The sequence below is a fragment of the Cryptomeria japonica genome, chromosome 3, assembly GCF_030272615.1.
Source record: "Cryptomeria japonica chromosome 3, Sugi_1.0, whole genome shotgun sequence".
Taxonomy (NCBI): domain Eukaryota; kingdom Viridiplantae; phylum Streptophyta; class Pinopsida; order Cupressales; family Cupressaceae; genus Cryptomeria; species Cryptomeria japonica.
Genome location: NC_081407.1, coordinates 479,568,717 through 479,592,026, shown reverse-complemented (window position 1 = coordinate 479,592,026; position 23,310 = coordinate 479,568,717). Strand labels below are relative to the sequence as shown.

The following is a 23,310-nucleotide window of genomic DNA, read 5'->3' as shown; positions in this document are numbered from 1 at the left end:
GTACAATTTTCTAGTTAAAAAGTACATGTAAATACATTTATCTTGTAATTATCTTAGTGCAGTTATTACACTAGTGCATTAATTTTATGAGGAAAAAGCATTAAAATGAGCGTATTTATCAAAATTATTGTTTTAAATTAAAAATGTGTAAAATAAGAAATAAGCAATTCATTCAAATTATGAGAAAATTTTGGCAAATATTAGAAGATTAAAATATATTATATAAAAATGTGGTAGGCATTTCCATTCTTAAATATGTAAAAAAACAAATTTTCAGACATCTGCTGACTGTTTACAAAAACATGCATTTTAGTTATATCCTAAATATTATGAATGTCATGCCATATCTCGGTTTGGTTCAATGCTTGCAGAAAACTTAAGGTCATTAAGTGCTAAACAGCAACTAATTATATTGATCAAAACTTCTTGTGTACAATGTAACCGCTACAAATTCAAGAATTATTATATTTATTTCTGGTAAACCAAATGATTTATTGCCAGCATCAAATGCTCATATGATATAAAAGCGAATGCTTTGCCATTCCCTTGAATAAAACTAATCATCAATCTATATAAATTATTTTTTTAAAATGCACCATGCCACCAACTCTCTTCTCGTATTTATGTCCAGCAAGTAGATCAACAGTGTATTCACTTTGGACGGCAATATATGAAAAATTCCAGAAGATAAAATCCTTGCACCACCAAAAAGAGCCACTGAAATTTGCTTGATCCCATCTTCAGACCTCAGTTACTCAGCTGCTTTTGTTTTCTTGTAATTATTCATTAGTTGCATCTGCACATCTTGAGTGACTGGAGCATGTTCCCGATATTCCATAGTAAATTCACCTTTTCCCTGCATTGCCAAATTAGTTGTGTTAATTAATATAGTTTCTGTCAAGCAAGCAACAAAATAATACTCAACAGAGGCAAGCGAGAAAATGTCCAAGGCAAAATGAACACAAGCAGAAGATGATGTCTGTATCAAAGAATGAAGTTCAAGAAAACATTTGAGTCGAGGCATAAAAATCTTGTAGAAGAGCCGAAAGTGTGAAAATAGAGCTTCCAAAACTTGCTAGAGAAACACATGGCTACATTTGTGCATGGTTAATAAAATCTATTGACATATTTTGGATGAAGGGGATGAGAAATTTTGTTTAGCAGTTTAATCCAGAGTTTCAAAAACTCACCAGGTAAACTTGGGGAGTACTGGCCAAAACTTGCCAAAAATTCAGCATAATTTGGCTAGGTGAGCTAATAGGTAATTTATGCAGCTGACAAAATAGCTCGCAAGTTAGGTGAGTACTAGATGAGTTTTGAAACCATGGTTTAACATTTGAAGGGTTGTGCAAACAAATGTGCGAACATTGATGTTGCAAAAACAGGGAGCTACCAGGTTCTTGCATGTAGCCCCAGATTTCAGTACCATTACAAGCCAGGTGCCGGTGCAAGCAGGGTTCACACCTGGGTTCAACACGGGTTTGTTCCCGGCACCCAGGCGAAATAGACTTGACTGTTCTTTCCAATTTTGCACTTGTAATTCCAATAAACAGTTAATGTAGAATGACAGAGTTTTAATGATACTTGCAACATGAATGATTAAGGCATCAAATTAACAGCAAGAAAGAAACTCTTGAACAGAAACAGAATTTCAAATAGCAGGCTTGCTTTCAATGAAACAGTTCAACATCACCAGATTATTACACAGACTTGAAAATGAAATCTGTCAAGCCTCTCATTTGCTGCTTCCTGAGAATAGAGTTTCCAATCGATAAGATAAAGATGTAATTCTGCGTTGAAAGGCAATAGTCTTATATATATATTTCTGCACGGCCAATGACATTCACAGTTGTTACCAACAATAGTATGTAAAGCCGGCTGCAAAGGATATTCCCGGTGATTGCAGAATTAGGCAAGTACTCAATCCTCCAATACAAACACTACTATTGGTTGCAATATCATCCACGCCTAGGAGTGGGGCCTTCACACAATCCAGTTAGTGTTGGGCTATTGTCATTGACTCATTAGTGAAATACGATACAGGAGAAAGAACTCACAGTTTCCATGTAAGTCTTCAAAGCTTCATGCAGATGAGTCGGTTTTCCAACGGCAGATAAAACTTCACAATAACATTCGCAGTGCTATGCCAAGCCCAAAATATCCATTTGCCAATAGCAGACACTTGAAAAGATTTGCATCAATAATACAAACTTATATGGGACTTTTAATTAAGTCGGCTCATACCACGTTTCCACAACAGTGGCAATTTTATATAACCGCAGATATGATTTGATATTTCATATACCTTGACTTAAGAGAGAACCCATGAAGATTTGGGTCCCATAAGATTTACGGCAAGCCTCAACAAGATTAAATATATTCAGAATAAATACAACTTATTTTCTCAAACTATATATAAATTATCTCAACTCAGGCAATATCTTCATTACTAGAACTATTCTGCAAATTTGCCTCCACGGAAGACTTCACAAATTTGGCTCACACGTAAGATAAGACTCCATCACGAATCCACTCCCAAGAAGAGCTAGGTTTCCATCCAACTCCTGAAGGTTTTCGTCTCCAAAAATCACTAAAACGTTTATCAAATCAAAAGCATGCCTTACTTCCTCCATCCATTCTCCTTGTAAAGAACTTCAAGAAGCTTCTAGAATATTTGGCCGACCATATTTAATAAAGTGACATTTATGATATTATTTTATTGTTTGTTTAATTGAATTAATTAATATTAAATTATCATTGGATATTTTATTTATTTTTGACAACTTAATAAAAATCAATTTAATTAATTGTCACCTTTCAAATTGGGGACATTACAGCGGGAACTCTGTGGATACAGGGATCCAACTATGCCATACCCACAAAGAACCCAGGCATCGGGAACGCATCCGAGCATATCCAAACGTGTGGGCAACCAAAAACGGCCCCACCAATAATAAAAAAAACATTATTTTTTTTCCTTTTAAAATCATTGAAACCTAGTTTCGCCCATATGAGACATTTTTCACCTTCTATTTGCTCGTTAACTAATTTCACTTGCATTTTTCACCATTTTATTTCTTCCAAGCTTGTTTTGAAGGTGGTTGCATTTTTCTTTGAAGGTGAAGGCTACAAAGTTATGTTACCTTGAGTTTCCGGGACGGGGACGGCAGGGGACGGCGGGACGCGTTTCTGGGACGGCAAATTTTTTTGCCAAATTTGGGGACGGCAAAGGGGACAGCTATATAAAATATAGGAAAAATTTAAAATATATAGGAAAATTTCAAAATTCTAAATGTTCATATGAAAACATGGATAAAGCATGCATACATACATACATTATATTCATATGAAAACAATAAAACATGGATATAGCATGTGTATGATACTATGAAAAGTTGAAAACATTTTAGAATGTAAATTCTGAACATACAACATTGTTAATACTCAATAGACAATATGCAATTATGCATTCATAAATCAGAATTTCAATTCATTCACATTGTCAATATGCATATCATAATAGATATTAAAGAAATAACATACAAATGTCAAAACAAAGAGGTTAAATTTTCCCTACTTCTATCGACGCAGTTTCCCCCCATATTTTTCAACGGGGGTTTGGGGGCAACGCCCCCAAGGTGGGGTCAAGGGGCCTATATTAGAAAAAAAATTTAAAAAATTGAAAATACAAGTTTGTTTTTTTTTAATATTTTTTAATGGCCTTAGATATGGGGGACGTCTGGCCGTCCCCGGGACGTACGGACGTCCCCCAGAGCTAGGGCAGGAAACCCCCTGTTTCGGGGACGTCCCCTCAAAATGCAGGACAATTTGGGGACGGAGGGAAACGTCCCCTGGCCGTCCCCAAGTCCCCGAAACATCCCCGGGACGGGGACGGGGGTTTTCAAGTCGGGGACGCGTCCCCGGGTAACACTGCTAAGTACAAAGGTGTGAGACACGCACCAAAGGCTTAGGAATCGTTGGAGAAGGCAGATTTAGCCATCAAAGGGGAGTTAATCCTCAATTGTTTTCAAGTTTTCAAGGTTTTCCAAGCTTTTTTGGGGGATTTTTATAAGTTCTAAATATTTTTTACACTTTGAATGCATAATTGGGGCTTATAATGCCAAATTTTTTAAGTATTTTTCAATAATGTTGAATCTTCCATTTTTTTATTTTAGGTTCATTATTCATACAGGATGGCTCAGTCTAGAAGTGCAAGTGCAAACTCTAGTTTAGTAGCCTAGGCCTGAATACAACAAAACCCTTTTAAAATTGATGTTGATTCACCACTTTGGCATCATACAACAATGATCAAGCAAATGTCTAGTGGTGGGAGTTATCTTTGGCGATGTAACCATTGTGGCAAGAGCATACCAGCTCATACTATCGAGTGAAAGGTCACCTTTGCTTCATATGTTGACGTGGAATAGAATTTTGTGAGGGATCAAATGGCAAAGGGCTGCGAAAAGCTCTAGTTATGGAATATATTAGAGAACAAGAGGAAGCCAATAGGAGAAGCAGCAAACCAAAGATTGATCATCCTCTTGCCAAGGCAAGCTCGAATAGGCCTAGAAGTAGTGGCTCCACAAGGCTCGTTGGCCCACATCCTTTCATGCCAATGCCACCACCTTCTGAACCAAAAAATGTTGTGGTTAAAAGAAAAAGAGGCCCATTGGATACCAACTTCAAAAATTAAATCAAAGAGGTTGTCGATCAAAGCGTTGCTCATTGCATTTATGGCAATGCGCTTCCTTTCAACATTGTCAAATCACCTTATTTTCAAGACATGGTGCATACCCTTTGCAATACACATTCTGATTATGTTTGTCCTGGGTATGAAAGGGTGCAAACCACCTTATTGGCAAAGGAGAAAGCTTCCGTAGAGACACCATTGAAAGTCATCAAAGATACATGGCCGGAAACAAGTGTGTCCATCGTTTATGATGGATAGAAAGATTGTAAAATAGGCCATTACTCAATGTTATAGCAGTGTTCCCTAAAGGGGTAATGTTTTTGAAAGTGGTGGATTGTGAGGAGCAAGTGAAAGATGCAAATTTCATTGCCAATATCCTCATAGAATCCATTGACATGGTAAGGCCTAAAAATGTTGTCCATGTCATAATGGACAAAGCTAAATATCGTAGAGCGGGTGGGACTATAGTGTAGGCTACATATGGTCATATTTTTTGGACACCATGTGCAGTCCACACACTAAATTTAATCATGCAAAAGGTTGACACACAAATTGATTGGGTGAAACAAGTGTACACGAAGGGCGAGGTTATTCAAATGTGTGTGACATACTAATCATCATATGTCACAAGCCATATTTAGGACCTTCTCCAAGTTGGAGTTGTTGAAGGTAATTTAAATTTTATTTTTTAGTTATTTAGTTTGTTTTTTTGTAGTTGATATATACTGTGTATTTTTTATGCCATGTTAGGTTTCCAAAACACAATTTTCATCTCACATGCGCGTCTTAAGACGACTTGTGAAGGTGCGAGAGGCCTTGAGTGCTAAGGTCACCAACACCTTGTGGAGTGTATGGAAGCAATCCAACACAAAAAGAGCTCAAAAAGTAAGAGCATTGATCCTTGATGATGAATGGTGGGATCGTGTGGAATATGTTTTGAGTTTCACACAGCCCATCATGAGCATGATTAGGTATGCTAGTATTGATAGCCCATGTTTGGGTGAAATTTATGATGCCATGGATTGCATGGTGGAAAAAATGAGAGAAATAATACAGAAAAAGGAAAATGACCCAACGAAAACATTTTTCAAAGTTGTGCAACGAATTGTTGTTGACCGTTGGAACAAGATGACCACCCCCTCACATCTCTTAGCATTTGTTTTGACGCCAAAGTTCTATAACGCGGAGATGCTTGCAACACCAAGGAGGGTGCCACCATATAGAGATGCGGAGGTTGCTACTAGCTATAGGGCTGCTTTTAAAAAAATATATTTAGATGAGGAGACTAGAAATATTGTCTTGAAGGAGTTTGGCCAATTCGTATCTACAAAATATCATGTTGTAACTCTTCAAGCCAAATATGGGTTGGATGCTCATGAGTGGTGGTATGAACATGCTCAAGGCTCCATTTTCTTGCAGCCTCTTGCAATTAAACTTCTATCCCAAGCATAATCATTTGGAAGCAAAGAAAGCAAAGGATTTGATCCACAACACTCCAACCTTCATCTATTATCACATAAGAAACCTGAATATAATGCGGGTGCAACAAGGAATTGGGATCTAGCCTGAGTGAGCTGATTTAGATGCTACAGTTGCACAACTTGCCCAAGTCTCCAATGCTCCATAGATGAGGCAGCTATGGAACTTGAAAGAGACACAGCTAGTGGGAGTGGCATTCCAATGGATTGTGGTTCAAATGATGTTGAATTTGAACCAAATAATAACCTTGGGCTTGGGCTTGATGCTTCAGATGAAGATAAATATGCAGATTAAATCCCATATGGCTTATGATTTGAATTCTCATTGTGTCGTGACATTTTGAGACTTGAAAGTTGAATATTATCATTTTTGCAAATTATGAATATGATATTACATTTCCGATATTATGAATATTTATTGGCAATTATGGATTTATCATTTATGTATGGAAAAGTTACAATGTATGGATTGTATCATTGTAATAATGGTAGTGGCAGTTTATATTTTATAATTTTGATGTTTGAACATATATGTGTGTATGTGTACGGACGTACCCGTACCAATACCCAAGGGAAAAAATTGTCATACCCGTGACCCGAGTTTGTACCTGAATCGGTAACTTAAATAATTAACATCAATAAATATATGGTACTCTGAATAATTAGGAAGAGAGATTTGCTGCGTAGTTTTACACATAGTTGAAAAACTCAGACTCAGCAAAAACTTGGCAAGCCCAAAAAATGCGACTCAACAAAATTTTGGCAAAAACTAACTTAAAAATTGCTTAAATTTCATCAGAAACAATTTATTTTTATTTTTTTGCAAAATTCAATGACAAGATGTATCCAACGAGTCCATAAATGAGTACATAAATTTTTTCTATTAAATTTGATTGATTTGAATGCAAATTGAGTACAAAATCGCATCCTCGTGTGGAATCCTAATATATTAGTTAGCTGACAGCTATTATGAATTCATGATCATTGCCTTTGAATATTATCATGATTCAGCATAATTCATAAATTGCAAATTTCAACATTTTACATCTTCTCTTCCCTGGTCTAATTAAAACTTTGGGAGAGGTTCTAAATTTCTAATAATCTCATTAGAATCTTGGATATTGATAGTATGATATTTCATCATTGATCATTGATATTATTATAGTGATAAAATCAGTTGTCTAAGTTCTCGATTTTGATCTCCACTCCTAGACCCCCTCGTTGTAATAAAATTTCTTATATGACAAGAATCCCAGTAACTAGTGGGGAAATTGGGAGTGGTGACCGGCGAATGCAATGGGTTTGAGGGGTAGCAAGAACAAGCTGCACAAGGTGTTAGATGTGAGGAAAATGCAACAATAGAGGGGGTGCTAGGGAACATTTTATTCCCCCATGGATTGGAAGTGGGGGTTCAAAAGAAATTGTCAATTTTTTGACACATCTGGGCCTTTTTTTCATGAAGGCAGGTTTTTGCAACACAATCGCCGAGTTTTGTTGGCGAGTTTTTAGTGGAAATACTTGTAGAGCAAAACAAATCTCGAAGAACTCGAGTACTTTGTGAGTTGTTCAACCAAAGGAGTGGACGAACAGTATCATAGTACAGATTAAAAAAAAATCGCAATCCCTTCAATGAGAAGACTACTGAATTTATGGACAACTCAAAACAAAGGTTCTCCCTGATGTATAAGAAAAAATTGCCAGCTTTCTCCTTGAAGGCCATCCAAAAGATGGGGAAACGATTTTTAAAAATAAGTTAGATGCTAAACCTCTTGAGCAATAAATGCCACATCAGTAGATCAAAGAAAGAGGTAGTTTGAAAATAATTTGCTGGGCATCCAGCCAAACTTTGATGGTAGAGAAATGTGGAGGTAAATTCATGGCATGGTTAAGGTCAATTACATATCATATTTTGAATGGTGAGGGTTGAGGAGAATAAGCTTCCTTTGATACTCTTAACTTTGAAAGATTATGGAAAATAATGAGAAAATAGAATTAAAAATGTATAAATGAGAATTATTAGACTATTTAAAGAGAAAGCAACTGAATATAAGGTCTGAAAACAAAGAATAGCTCAAAGACAATGTGAGAGGTAGAAATTTCCATTAGTTGTTGTCCTTCACAGCCATGCAAAAAAATTGGATGATAATATAGAAACTACATAAACGTTTGAATTCAAGGAGGCTAAGACAAAGATTCACTGACAGATGACGTGAAGAGAAATTTTCCTTAGTAGTTTTATCCTTTAAAGGTCATGAAAATAATCAGATATAGTAAAAACTAAGTATAGATAAATAAACAACACACAAAGTGGTGCAATAGTAATATTAATGGGTTCTTGGTACCATATGAGGAGCAAATCTACTAGTGTTTGATGCGTGTTGATCCTATAGTTCAGATCCATATGCCTGTAGGTTCTCTTTGTTGTATGTGTTGACTACACAGCTTAGGAGCAGAATTTTAAGGTGTGGTCCAGAGTAAAGGGTGAAGGGATATCAACTCTTCCTACCCTAACGGTATGCAATTACAAGAGGTAGCTCAGAGTTGGCACCAAAGTAAATTAGAGCAAGAAGCAACAGACAAAAAGAGAATCTTTTACAGACAGAAGATGGGGTATACATGTCTGGAGGCAATGGAGGATTATCGAGTTTTGAAACTGGACATGGACAAACTTGAAGTTAATATTCATCAATCCCTTTCTGGAGGTTTGCTTTGTACATTTTTAGACATGCAACTGTTGGTAGCAGGTTTGTATGAATGTGATCTGAATTGGATCCTGCAATAAGTTAAATTCAATTCAATTAAGCCACTAATCTCAATTATAAAAATGACTTAAGTAGAGTAACTTCAAACACTCATAACTCCTAGTATGACATATTCCAATAATAGAGGATTAAATCAATTCAGAGATCCATGAAGTTGTAGAAAGGGTGTAAGGTGTTTAGACACCCAATGGCCATTATTTTGTATTTTGAATTTTTTATGTATTTATACTGCTAAGATGTGATCAAATGGTTGTCACTCTATAAATATAGGATCAGTTTCCATTTTCAACTTGTCTTTAAGATAAACAATTTTGCATTCTTTTTTGCATATTTTTGTCTCTGTGAGTTTTTTGATGAATGCACAACATATTTTCTTTGGACTCCTCTTTTTGTTGTCACCATTGTGAATCTAGCTAGAATCAACAAGTGAAAGGCATCACTCATTAAGTGTGCCTCAAGATGATGAAGCAAGAATCAAAAAGTTGGGAAAGGAAGTTGCAAGCATTTCCCAATCCACAAGGAAGCTTGAGAGACAGGATGCTTTCATGGAAAGCTTAATGTTATTGTTTCCATGGAGATTCCTTAAGCAAATGAAGAATAAATAAAAAATAGGTCTTGAGACCATAAGGAGCAGCCCCATGGCAATTAATATTCTCAACTCCATCACTGTTTAAAGAGGAAGTGAATATTGAAATTCAGCCTCATGAAGCAAGAAATAAAAGGTTGTAAAAGGGAGCTCTTGTGAAAAGCTTACAGTTTCCATGGACATTCCCTAGGCAAATGAAGATCTAAGAAAAAATAGACCTTGATTCCATAAGGAGCAGTCCCATGGCAACAAATATCCCTTACTCCATCACCATTTAAAGAGGAAGTCAATATTAAGTGTGCCTCAAGATGATGAAGCAAGAATCCATAAGGAGCAGTCCCATGGCAAAAAATATCCCTAACTCCATCACCATTTAAAGAGGAAGTCAATATTGAAATTTGGCCTTTATACAGTAAATGCTGAGAAATTTGATTATTGTTTAGCCCAAGTTGAACTATATTTCAATTTATCAAATTAATGAATAAAAACAAATTTCTTTTGCAAATTTGAATTTAGTCATGCACCAATGAAAACCATGCGTATTCATTGGCTACAAGAACATCAAAACCAATTTCTAAATCAGATGAATTTAAGTGGTTCCGAGAGAAGAAAATTTGTCCTATTTTCTGAGTAGAAAATCTTTCTTAATTGGCAATATTTCAGGTAAAGATAAAGCTAGAGTACACAGTAGCAATATTTGAGGACTAGTAATGAGTATGTTTGAGTAGCAATGAGTCTCAAGATTAAAGTGAATTTACTAAACGATTTAATATCACGGTTCAAACTGAAAAGAAAACTTTAGTATTCTTTTCTTTACTTGTTCACAAGAATGTTTGATTTTCAAAGAGTTCGCAAATAAGCTTGGGATAGTTGCATATAACATCCTAATCCTTTTTGACTGGATTGTGTGAAACAAATAGTAGTTTTGGAGGTCATCAAGCAACACAAAGTTAAGTTTAACATGAATGAACATTATAACAATGAGGTTGTGGTAGATGCATATGTGGATAAATCAAAACTCTCCTTGGTAAATGCTAATCAAACCAAATGATTGACAAATGCTGGTCAAAAGTTTAATTTGTCTCTTTAAGGAGAAGCACAACAATGAAATAGTTTGAATACAGGAATAGTTGCTGTATCAATCAAGGGAAGTTACCAAGAACCTAACGTATAACACCTAAGAGAATAGTCAAGCATTAGTTCAAGAATAACTCAATTGTCCTCTCCCTAACTTTGCTCTCTATCAACAATAACTGTTGGAAGATAATGAGGTTAAAAACAACTTCAATCTTTGTTAGATCAAGGTCAAAAACAAAAGGTGCCCTCTTCTTCAAATTGATAATTTGTTGGGACCATGGTTCTAAAACTCCTGGAGAACTCATGATTCTCATGAGTACTCACATGTCAAATTTGAAAGGAGCTACTTGCTGTCAAGCCAGCACAAGTCCAACATGTACACTCATAGCAAGTACTTGCCAACTCCACATGATGGAGGTGCCTGACACGAAAAAAGAGCTGCATGGCTTGAATTTGGCAAAAAATCAATGTTTTTGCCTTTAAATCCCAATCCAACATCCATTTTCTCTCACATAGCATTTGAGCTCTCTTTGAGTGATTAAAGGCAATGTAAGGTGACTAAGAACACATTTTTTCTGTAATTCTTGGTGTTCAAGGTATTTTTATTTCCATATTTCTTTTACATTTCTAAATTCTTAATGCACATGTTTATTTGTGTTCGACATACATTGAAAATTAGTGTAAGGTTTATGTACAATTGTTAGCAGCCATGTTCTCAACTTAATAGTAATTACAGAAATGTAATATTGATCTTTAATATCAATGTAATGCCTAACTATTATTCAGTGATTAATTATTGATTACTCTAAAAGATCCGATGCTCTGTGTAACAAAAGAAATGTGCCAGATTGGCCTATGTCTATTAATGCAGATAATGGAAAGTTCTTACAGTTTTTGCCGGTCCCTTTATTGTTTCTGTTCTGCTAAAGTATCCTGCTTTTAATTCTCTTCTTTCATTCAGATTCGAGTGTAGATCCAACTTACCTCTTTTCTCTTCAAAACTCAGAGGTTATTTATCCCCCCTCCACCCATGGTGGAAGGCCACAAACAATAGTCGCAATCTTTAGTTATTTATCCCCTTTGAAAGGTCGCTGCCCTTCCTTTATCGTTATTGCTTGGAGGCAATCATTATTGGTTGCTTATAATTCAACATGAATATCAATAATTACAATTTTAATGTGAATACAATAATCAGAATATAGCATAAAAATTGATTAATATCAATAATAATCATTAAATATCGTTATTTAAGGATACATTCAAACTTCCCCCTATTAGAATATGAGGGGGATATGACAGTTGGACAAAACAAGAACAATCGTGAAGTGCTGTAAAGACCAACTGGAAAGGGAAAAAGTTCACTGAAACTCACAAGGATGGGTAAGCTTTTGAACAATGTCACCAAAATGGAGATAATAATCAATGATGCCCTCTTGAAATGACTAAAAAGTTTCATCAAAAGGTTCTAAGTCATTACCCAGTCATTTTTATGGAGATCGATTATCAATACAATCAACAGAGCTTAAAAACTTATGCAAAAGCTGCTAGCAAAAGTATGGATGGCCTCGGTGGGTTTTCACACCGAAATTTTTGTTGTAACGTAATAATAAGGTAGCCGGAGACTAAAATCTGGCCCCTCAATGTTTGCCTTTTCTATGTACCTCTTAGGTGGTCATTTTTAGCTATCCTCCTGTTCTTATGTTCTTTCTGTAATCATTGGGGTCTTCCATTTTATTATTAATAATATTTACCAATATCAAAATGTATAGATGCAAACACTCCCAAGCCCTTTAAAGTGGAGATAATTGAATTTAAGGAGACCTCAAAACAAAGATCTGCAATGTGACTTGAGCCTTAAAGAACATGTCAGATTATTTGATAGATTTCAAGTGAGTCGCCTAATTTGTTTAAAATCCAAAATTAAGTTTGTACAATGAAATGATCACCGATCCAAAATTGTGCATGTTCTGAACAACAGAATAACAATGAAAAAAAGTAGAAAATCGTCTGCAAGAGAAAAACCTCCATGATGAACCAAGAAATTTTGAAAAGAAGATTTCATTTAATGTACAATCAGAGACCATATGATGGAGACCCTTACTACAAATTGTTAAAAATTTTGAGAGATTCACAGCAATTCTTTAATTGGTCTAACTGACCAAACCAAGTATATTTTAGCATTCTGGTCAAACAACATCAACAGAATCATGACAATCACCCTGAAAAGTCAGAAGATGAAGGCTCTACATTCAACATAAATAAGTAGATCATCACGCAAACAGCAAGAGCTCGCTTTAAAATATCATTTTCAAAAAAAACTCCAAAAATTCCCTAGCAAAGCAAGAAATAGTGGCAAGATCAAGAGCTGAATGTATTTGTTGCATCCATTGGGAAGAATTTCTCTAGTTAACAGGAAGTTCTACAAAAACAAAAAGGCACTAACCAACTACAAGGAATAAAAAAATTTGGAAATATATAATTAAGGTACAGTGTCCAAAGCATACAAGGAAAAGAGCCAAAGGAAAAATAGATGGAGTAGAGACATCTTGGTGGATGATGGATGTCCTCTCTTCCTTGTTGAAATAATAGCTAGTTCAGATCAAATATAAGTATTACTTGTATTGGGCTGGACCCAAACGCATTATGTAACTTGTAACCATTAAAGATGTTGATATAACTTGCAAATATGAAAATTGGGTGTGACCCATAATGTAACTTGTGAGTGATTAATTGGCCTATCGGCCTTAGTCACATTAAATGTGCAAAATTAAATATAACTTGTAATTTAGTCTAACCCTATAATGGGCAATGTAACTTGTGGATAGGGCTAACCCTATATTGAACATTGTAACTTGTAAATGCAATGGGGTTGACCCTATATTGGGTGCCAAGTTTAGGTCATCATATTATTATTAGTCGATTATCCTTGTGAGGTGACCTAGGATGAATTAGGTGGCTAAAATCACATATATATACAAGGTTCATTCATTCATCATATACACAATGGAAGACATCAAATTACATCCTTGATCAGCAGCGAAATTATCCAGTCAGCAAATATAACTATAGGGACAGCAAATTGCATTATAAAGATCAGCGAGCATATCGCTATGGCAGCGAATTCATCTCCAAGAACAGCTAACTAATTATGGAGCAGCAATTATCATTTATGGTCAGCGAATTGACTCCTTGATCAGCGAATGGTCCTATGATCAGCAACAGCAAATCATCTTCAGTCAAGTATATTGCAGATAAGTTCATTATACTATTGTGTATATGCTGATGTTCATATTGCTTCAAGTGTTGAAGTAAACTTGTAAAGTCACATATTGATTATTGCCTAATATAAACTGAGATTAATTGCTGGGCTTTTCACCTCCAAGAGGGAGGTTTTCCCAGGTTACTCTTGTGTTAGGTGTGTTCATTGTGTTATTTCTAATTATTGCTATCAATCTGATCTAAAATTAACATGGTATCAGAGCCAAGTTCTTTCTATAAGGCCTAACAGCTTGACAAATTGAAGGCATCGATGGGACAATAGCAAGAATAAGATTTCAGGTGTTCTCATTCCTCTATTCTCAATTGTAGGATCCACTTGGTTTGGAGACTCGCATCTAATTGCCTTATTATTATTGGTGTCTTATCTAGTGCACAAGGTTCTCTTGCTTGTTACCTACTTCATCTGAGGGTGCTTTCATGTCAGTTTGTGCACTTGTTTTTCAGATCTTAGTATTCCTTTTATTCCTTTAAGGGTTGCATAACTATCTTCCTAGGGTTTGTAACAATCACCCTAGTTCGAGCTTTGTTCTTGTGTTAAGAATTTGTTCTAATCCAGTTTGAATTATTGAAGTTAGTATTTGGTTATGTCCTACTTTCTATTTTGATTATGTTTATCTCTCAACCTATTTGATGTGGTTTGCTAGGAATATGTAATGATCCGAATTGATGCATTGACCTAAATACATCCTTGGCACTTAAGATTTCAGCATGTGTATTCAGATATAAAACTAGGAGTATTATGATGGATATAACAGCAAGCACAAATAGGAAGATTGAAAGCTGAATAAAATTATAGGAGATTCAGAAACAAGGAACCTTAGTTGAAAACATATAGTGTCCTCTAATCATTGGTGTGGTAGGCATGTAAAGGTAAGATGTCTTAGTCATCCTATTTAATATCTATGCCCAATGATGACCCTTCTATCTTCTTCTGATGATACTTGTTGCATAGTTCAGATGCATCATATTCTATCTAAATCTTGAAATGCTTAATAGTCTTGTTGGTGTCTCTCCTAACATCATACGGACTGTAGTCTTTGTTCTATAATAAGGTTGGCATGTAGGACTGGGACTGTGTAACACTTGGTTCTCTTCAGCTCTTCATAAAAGGCTCTCATGTTCTTTGTTATACATTTATTATAACCTTGCTCTGCTCTTCTTGTGTAGCGGATTGCCTTTAGCTCTAATGCATTTTATGTCGTGGCTTTCACTAGCCTCACATAATATTCATTGTGATATTATCTCTTCAATTTGAGCATACTACCTATTACATTTTTGAAGTAAGTACTCTCGATGATGAAACCTAAGATGAATGAGGTATCTAGCTTATTGAAGTTGTCTTTTGATCATACACTTGTGCTCAACTACAATGTGTATCCTTTTGAGTGGTTGATACTCATATCTGTTTTTACACATTGGCTGGAAAGAAAATTTGGCTTATATACCTTGCTTATGGATTTTGTAAAATGTTAGATTGTCAAAGTTTTCTAAAGTCAGACACTTGCCTTAGTTTTCTGATGTGATTAGGCACAACTAACTCTCTGTTATTCAACTATGGAAAACAATTTTACATTTAAAGAATGTTGTGTAGCTTTACGCTATGATTGAGGTTGATCATAGACTGGCAATATCCTTTTGAGCAATCTTGGCATATGTTGTCAATGGTGGATGTCTAGTCAATAAAGAGATATTTAATCATGTTGATGCTTCTCTTCAAGATATTCTTGAATTATCATGCCTTCAAGCTTAAGAGGGAGCTTAGTTTCTTCACTTGAAGGTATGCCATGATCATAATGATTGTGCTATGGCTCCATTTCGTAAAAGTGAAGTAACGAAAAAATTGGCATTTCTCATCTTTGATTTATGGTAACTTATGTTGGCTGCCTTCCTTGATTGATTCTTATATTATCTTCATGAGACTTGGTTACCACAATTTTACATTAAGAATCAAGAGGGAGTTCCATATGGAAGTCTTTAAGAAAATATGAAGCTAGATGTGTAGCTCATAGTTAGAAGGAAACATTTGCTCTTGCTACTAGATATACTGTTATAGCTAATGCTGCAAGCTGGAAGTTGGATATAAAGACTGTTTTTTTAATGTTGTCTATATTGAATAACTAGAAGGTTATGAGAATCAAAATAGAGAATCTCATTAAAAAAAGCTCTTTACGGCCTCAAGCAAGCTTCTTGAGCTTGGTATGAGAAGATTGGCAAGTATTTGATTAGTTTAGGATCTTGCAAGAATGATGTTGATTCTAACTTTTACTTTAAAAGTATTCAATGGTGAACTACTAATTCTATTTCTTATATATATGTGGATGATTTATTTATAACTGTTGGAAATAGTCTCATCATTAGATGTAAGAAAGAATTAGCCACTGAATTTGGAATGAAGGATCTAGGCCTAATGCATTACTGTCTAGGACTAGAAGTATGGCAAAGATCTTATCCTTGGTCAAGAAAAGTATGCCATTGATATGATGGATTGTAAACCTATGTCTACTCCTATAGAAATTGAGTTTATCTGCAGCTAACTCTGATTTTGCAGATCCATCGGATTACAGGTAGTTGATTGGATCCTCAATGCATCTAGTTAGCACTAGACATAATATTTGCTATGCAGTGAGTGCCCTTCAAGAAGTTCATGAACAAACCTAAGCATGTTCATCTTGTTGCAACCAAGGATATCCTGAGATATTTGCGAGAAACAGTTGGCTACGGGCTGAAGTATCCAATCAACACTGTTATCACCCTAGAAGGCTACTTAGATTCTGATTGGGCAGGAAGTGTTAGAACACTTCAGGAATTTGCTTCAACTTGAGTTCTGCTCTAATCTCTTGGGTTAGCAAGAATCAGTCCTGAGTTGCATTGAGCATTGCTGAAGCTGAGTACATTGTGAAGCAATGTGGCTTCACAAAGCTTTTTGCTAGGTTGTTTGGGCAACCTTGGGAACTCTCAGTCATTAATTGTAACAATCAAAATTGTATTGAGATGTTTGTTAATACTGTGTTTCATGACAAGCCAAAACATGTGAAAACTCATTATCACTATGTTCATGATATGGTACAGAAAGGTGTCATTCAGCTGAATATGACAAAATCGATGAGCAAATTGCAGCTGTTCTCGCCAAGCCTTGTGTTAGAGTGAAGTTTGTGTGCTTCAGAAAGAGACTTTGAAATTGTGGAGAACACAGCCTGGCTGAGAGGGAGTCTCAGTCCTAGTGATGCATTAAGTTGCATCTTCCACCCTCTGTGGACAATGCAAGGTGGAGTCACCCTCTGCGGGCAATGCAAGGTGACGTTGGATCCTTCTCTGGGAGAAGGTTGAGGTGAAAGACCTCCTCCACCCTCTGCGGGCAATGCAAGGTGGAACCACCCTCTGCGGGCAATGAAAGGTGGAGTCACCCTCTGCGGGCAATGCAAGGTGACATTAGATCCTTCTCTAGGAGAAGGTTGAGGTGAAAGACCTCCTCCACCCTCTGCGGGCAATGCAAGGTGGAACCACCCTCTACGGAAAGCAAGGTGGTAGGTTATTCTTCTCAGTAGAGAAGTTTTGAGGCGTAAGACCTCTTCTCACCCTCTGCGGGCAATGCAAGATGGATATCAGGAAGAAGTTCATGATGTGTATTTATATATTTGTGTGTATTCATTTCTTGCAGGTGTGCATAATAAGGTTTTTGGATCCATCCCTTGTGGGCAATGCAAGATGGATATCATGGAAAGGTCCATGATGATTTGTTATTTGGCTAAAATCCTCCCTAGCTAAGAGGGAGTGTTGAAATAATAGCTAGTTTGGAACAAATATAAGTATTACTTGTATTGGCTGGACCCAAACGCATTATCTAACTTGTAACCATTAAGGATGTTGATATAACTTGAAAATATGAAAATTGGGCGTGACCCATAATGTAACTTGTGGGTGACTAATTGGCCTATCGGCCTTAGTCACATGAAATGTGCAAAATTAAATATAACTTGTAATTTAGTCTGGCCCTATAATGGGCGATGTAACTTGTGGATAGGGCTAACCCTATATTGAACATTGTAACTTGTAAATGCAATGGGGCTGACCCTATATTGGGCGTCAATTTTAGGTCATCATATTATTATTAATTGATTATCCTTGTGAGCCGACCTAGGATGAATTAGGTGGCTAAGATCACATATATATACAATGTTCATTCATTCATCATATACACAATGGAAGACATCGAATTACATCCTTGATCAGCAGCAAAATTATCCAGTCAGCGAATATAACTACAAGGGCAGCAAATTGCATCATAAAGATTAGCGAGCATATCCCTATGGCAGCGAATTCATCTCCAAGAACAGCGAACTAATTTTGGAGCAGCGATTATCATTCATGGTCAGGGAATTGACTCCTTGATCAGCGAATGGTCCTATGATCAGCAGCAGCAAATCATCTTTAGTCAAATATATTGCAGATAAGTTCATCATACTGTTGTGTATATGCTGATGTTCATATTGCTTCAAGTGTTGAAGTAAACTTGTAAAGTCACATATTGATTATGGCCTAATATAAACTGAGATTAATTGCTGGGTTTTTCACCTCCAACAGGGAGGTTTTCCCAGGGTACTCTTGTGTTCTGTGTGTTCATTGTGTTATTTCTGATTATTGCTATCAATCTGATCTAAAATTAACATTACTGTCTGAAAAAGGAATAAACATTAGGAAAGCTCAACGTGCATGTGAGGTAGAGTTGCCCAATTCACAAGAAACATAGCATTAAGAGACTTATGATTCTTGTTAAATGAAAAGTCAATACAACACACTATTACAAATACACATAAATTGTGGTCAATGGAATATTATATCACAGTGGACAGAAGCTCAGGCTGATCATTGACTAACTCACTAGAGAAATAGTAAATATGATAATGTAAGCCTAACCAGAGCATTAAGCTAGTTAAATTATTAGACATGGCAATGTCAATTTCCTAGGCATATTAAATTAAGAACAAAGCTCTGTCAAAATAGTTCATGTATAACACCAAAATAGGAGGTTAAGAAAAAGGAGACAAGAATAGAGAATAGTGTACAATTGACATGTCATAAAGTTATTAGGCTCTGACATTTAACTTACAGAATATTGCAACGTAATAGGAAATAGGAGAAAACCCTGATTTATGATCATAATAATGGATTTGCAGAAATTCAGCACATGCTTTAGTACAACAGCCAAGAAGCCTTCTGTATTGTATCATCAAAAGAGAGTGGGAAAACTATTTGGAAGGAGCTGAGAAGCTTTGGGGGATTCAAATTAAAATACCTTAAGAATGAGCCAATAGGAATTTGTTTATGTCTAACTTCTAACATAAAGTTCAATACCTTTACTTTATGATGAGAATGGGCATACAAGACAATACTAGGAAATGTCAATTCCCACTACATACCTGTGTCATGGACCGGAGTGCCGTTGAATAACCAAACATATTGTTCAAAGGTACCTGAAAACCATATTAAACATTAGCATTGGAAGAACAAAACCAAATCAATCAAATTCAGAATGCTCTAAAGAAATATTTGTAGCTAATTCAAGAATGAACATTCAATATAAACATGAAAAGTGCACATACTTACTTTCCATCAAATGGAATTTGCAATATTTTAACAATTTGATGCTGCAATTCCAGTATTTCAAAATGTCTACTTTAAATTTAAAATTCAAATATAATATTGACAATTGCACATGGACTTTTTCCATGGAAAGGACTGTCTTGGAATATTGGCAATGGGGCAACAACAGACTTTTGGAAGGACTCTTGGGCAGGTAGTGCTCATTTGATAGGTCTAAATACTACAGATGAAGCAAAAAGAGTGTTATCACAAGAGGTGGATACAAGAGTGAAATATTATTTGGTTGATTCGTATAGCAATGGTATTAGGCATCATTCATTGTGTGAATTTCAGGCTTATACAATCTCAGCCTCTTAGAAAACTATATTAATTGATCATCTTAAATCAATTCCTCGCCCTATCATGGAGAGAGATGATAGCTTGTACTGGATATGAAATAAGGAAGTTGACTGTAAAGTTAAAATGGGATATAAAGTTATAAAAAGCAATCAATCTCCGCTATTGTAGGATTGGCACATTGGCATTATATGGTGTGATGCAGTGCCCCTGCAAAATGCTTGATTGGTCACTTACAACAACATTTCTTGCATATTATAATTTAATGAATAGATCATATTGCCCTTCCAAATGTCCATCATGTGAGAGAGTTAATGAATCTATCCATCATCTTCTCCTTCATTGTAGCTAGCCCAAAGGTATGCAGATTATTATTGGAAAATTTGGTCAAGATTATTAGTTCTTCTCAATATGCAATGAGTGCTTCCAAAAACATTGCAATAGCATATGAGTTGCTAGCCCAAAGGTATGCAGAAGCTTCAACCAAGAGAAACGGGAATCGCCCGAAATAGCCGAGTTTGGGCGATTTCCGAGTCGAGTCATGCTTGTCGAGTCCAATAGGCTCGGACTCGGACTCAAACAAGTCTGGGTCAAAAAATCGCCCAAATTCCTGACTCCCAAACTCGGCCAGCGGCATGTAACTTTAAGTTAAAAAAAAAACACAACTTCTAATATGTTTTGAATTGATTTTTTTTTGTTTATATTATGCTTTGAGCCTAATAGTGAACTTCATTTCATTCATTTGGCAAAATAGGAGGAGAAAGGTGAGTTGTGAGGAGAAACAATAGAAAAATAACACCAAATGTCTGTATAAAATAATAAGAGTCTTTTGGCTTCACGGGGCGCTGCCCCTCGACCCCACCCTGTATTGTAACAGGGAGTGAGCCAGGGGCGCTACCCCTGGACCCCGCAAGGGGCGTTGCCCCCAAACCCCTGTTGTAAAATTAGGGGGGAAATTGCACCAATAAAACTAGGGAAATTTTAACCTCCGAGTCTGATTAGGCTCCAATTCCATATAACAACATATACTTTCATTTGGTGCATCAAGAGATGGAAAGGAAGAGTTTGCATCTCATTTGATCATATGATGACATGGATTTTTTATTCCACGAGTTTTGTAATATTGTATACATTTGACAATATTTATATATCTATGTTTGTTATTTCCTTCAGCTACAATTTGCGTTTATGCTTGTGATTGATGTATACTTGTGTATGTAATCAAATTAGCTTCTATTTGATGATGTTATTGTGTCTTTAAGGTGTATTTAATAAAGGGTGCATGAAACAAGTTTTAAATCTTTAAAAATCTCTAAATTTCTTGAGTTTTTCACTTTGCCAAGTCCAGCCGAGTTTCTTTGCTTCAACCGCTTTAGAAAACATTATTATTATGTGTTTTATGGGATGCATGGTTAGAAGGAAAAAAAAACAATTTTTGTGAAGTAAAAATATGTTGGAGACTATTAAGGAATTTGTGAAGAAAAGAACCATACACAGTGTAGACAAATTCTCAAATATTGAGGAAAATATCATCAATATATGGAATTTCAAACACTCCCTTCCTATTCATTGAGTAGCAAACAATAAGAATAATCAAAAGAAAAAAATGGAAAAGTGCCATCTGAAGGAGTCAAATTGAACTTAAATGGAGCCTCAAATGACCACCCTAGTGATGTAGGAGTAGGCTATGTTATTTTTGACTCAAAATGAGCATTTGTATTGGGATGATCAAAACATGTGGGCAGAAACACAAACATGAAGCTAGTATATAAGGGGCTTATGTCACAGCCTATTAAAACATAGAGATTGAAGGCGATTCTCTAATAGTGGTGCTAGCAATGAGCAAGAGATTTTGTCCCCACTAGAATCTAAGGGCAATATTAGAGGAAATACTACATTGAAAAGATAAATTTGAGAAAACTACTATCTCTCACTACCATAGAGAGCAAAATATTGTAAATAAGGGCTCTCAGCAGGTTGATTTTTCATTATTTGAAAGCAAGGATGCTAAGGATTGAGTCCACTTAGCACATCTTCTAGCCCAAGCTTACCCTTTTTAAATGGATAACATTCTATGAATTTAGGCATGTAAAAATAATGTAATATGGTAGTTTCTTCAAGTGCATGCATTAATAGTTGATTGATCTCTCACTCATATAAGAGGCTCTCCTTCATTGGTGCTTCATTATAATCAGTGAAGTGGTATGTACATGCAGGAGGAGCATTGAAAATTTTATCTTTGGTGGTGGCTTCATTTGGTGCTGTCATCTGGTTGTTTATTCTTACTCATGTATTGGGTGGAGAATTAAGTTATTTAGTTGTTTTTTGGATGAGGAGACCAAAGGCATGTCCAAAAACCCTCTGCCAGGATAGGGCCTCTGAGCACCATCTTAGGAAAATTTTGAATTGTTCAGCTCCAAGAAATCTCAAGGTGGTTAAGGCAGTATTGGACCTTGATGGTCTGTATGATAATGTTAATGTTAGGTCACGAAGAACTATTTTGGAAGACTTCAAGCAAAAGCATAAAGTAAGCAGCGTTCAATAGAGAGCTCAAGGAAAGTATTGAAAAGTTGCTGATCAGCTCAGTAATGATGTTAGATCGCAAAGAACTATCTTGGAAGACTTCAAACAAAAGCATTAGTAAGCACTGGTCGATACAGAATTCAAGGAAAGTACTAGACAGTTGCTTATGAGCTTGGTAAAGGAGGAAGATGGTGATTATGTGGAGATGTAGCAGCCTCAAGGCAGACCAGTGTGGCATAAAGCAAGAGCAATAAAGCAAGAAGTATATGTTATACTTCTCATTTCTCATATCTTACCTTTAACGGAGCATGTCCGACCTCTAAATGAATATTGAAATGATGTTAATTTACTCAAGAAGCATTTGGTTATATCACATCATAATAAAATCTAAGAGGTGCCTAGTGGTTAAAGTATGTTGAAGCTAGAGGATGAGAATATAATCAGAGTTGCAAGGCATCCAGAACTGATCAAAGGAGTCAAATTTCATCAGTTGGAGAATGCTTCTGGCCCAGAGCTGGAGGTGTAGCCAATTTTAGTTTCAAGCACTGGCATATACAGTCATGCTTTTGATTGCTGGAAAATGTTGTCACATGGCATTAGAATATGCCATTAAGGAGTCCCAGAACTACCCTAAATTCTATGTTTCATGTATGTTTCTTCTTTTTGACGGATGCTTAATATCTTCTTGCTTGTTTTTGTTATAAGTAGTTTCTATTATGTTACAGTGTTGATTCTAAACTGCTATGCCTGCCATCAAGGTTGTTCATGCAACAGTTTCTTTTATATGTATCTTTCTTCTAGTATAGTTAGGTTGGGGCCTGTTGTGAGGTATTCACAAATCGCCCCATTGCAAATGGGGACCCCCCACTTTTCGCTTTCTAGGGTTAGTCCTTTTTGCTTTCTAGGTTGTCTTAGAGTCTTTTCTGTTAATCTTTGCATTGAAGGAAGAGAGTTTCTCAGGTAGCTAGACGGTCATCA

General features: G+C 36.0%; 1 protein-coding gene across 2 annotated transcripts in view; it reads right to left on the bottom strand.

The window, feature by feature from the left end:
- Window positions 1–382: 382 nt before the first annotated feature.
- LOC131045348 (elongation factor G, mitochondrial) overlaps window positions 383–23,310 on the bottom strand; it is a 110,899-nt gene continuing 87,971 nt past the window's right edge. Inside the window, exons 19-20 of one of the 2 annotated variants that reach the window (XM_057978937.2) lie at window positions 19,290–19,343; window positions 383–856 (exon numbers count right to left, since the gene is read on the bottom strand). In XM_057978937.2, coding sequence (XP_057834920.1) covers window positions 752–856; window positions 19,290–19,343 — 159 coding nt within the window. In that variant the 3' untranslated portion in view covers window positions 383–751. The remainder of the gene's footprint in view (window positions 857–19,289; window positions 19,344–23,310) is intronic. The other variant, XR_009105802.2, reaches the window with a different exon arrangement.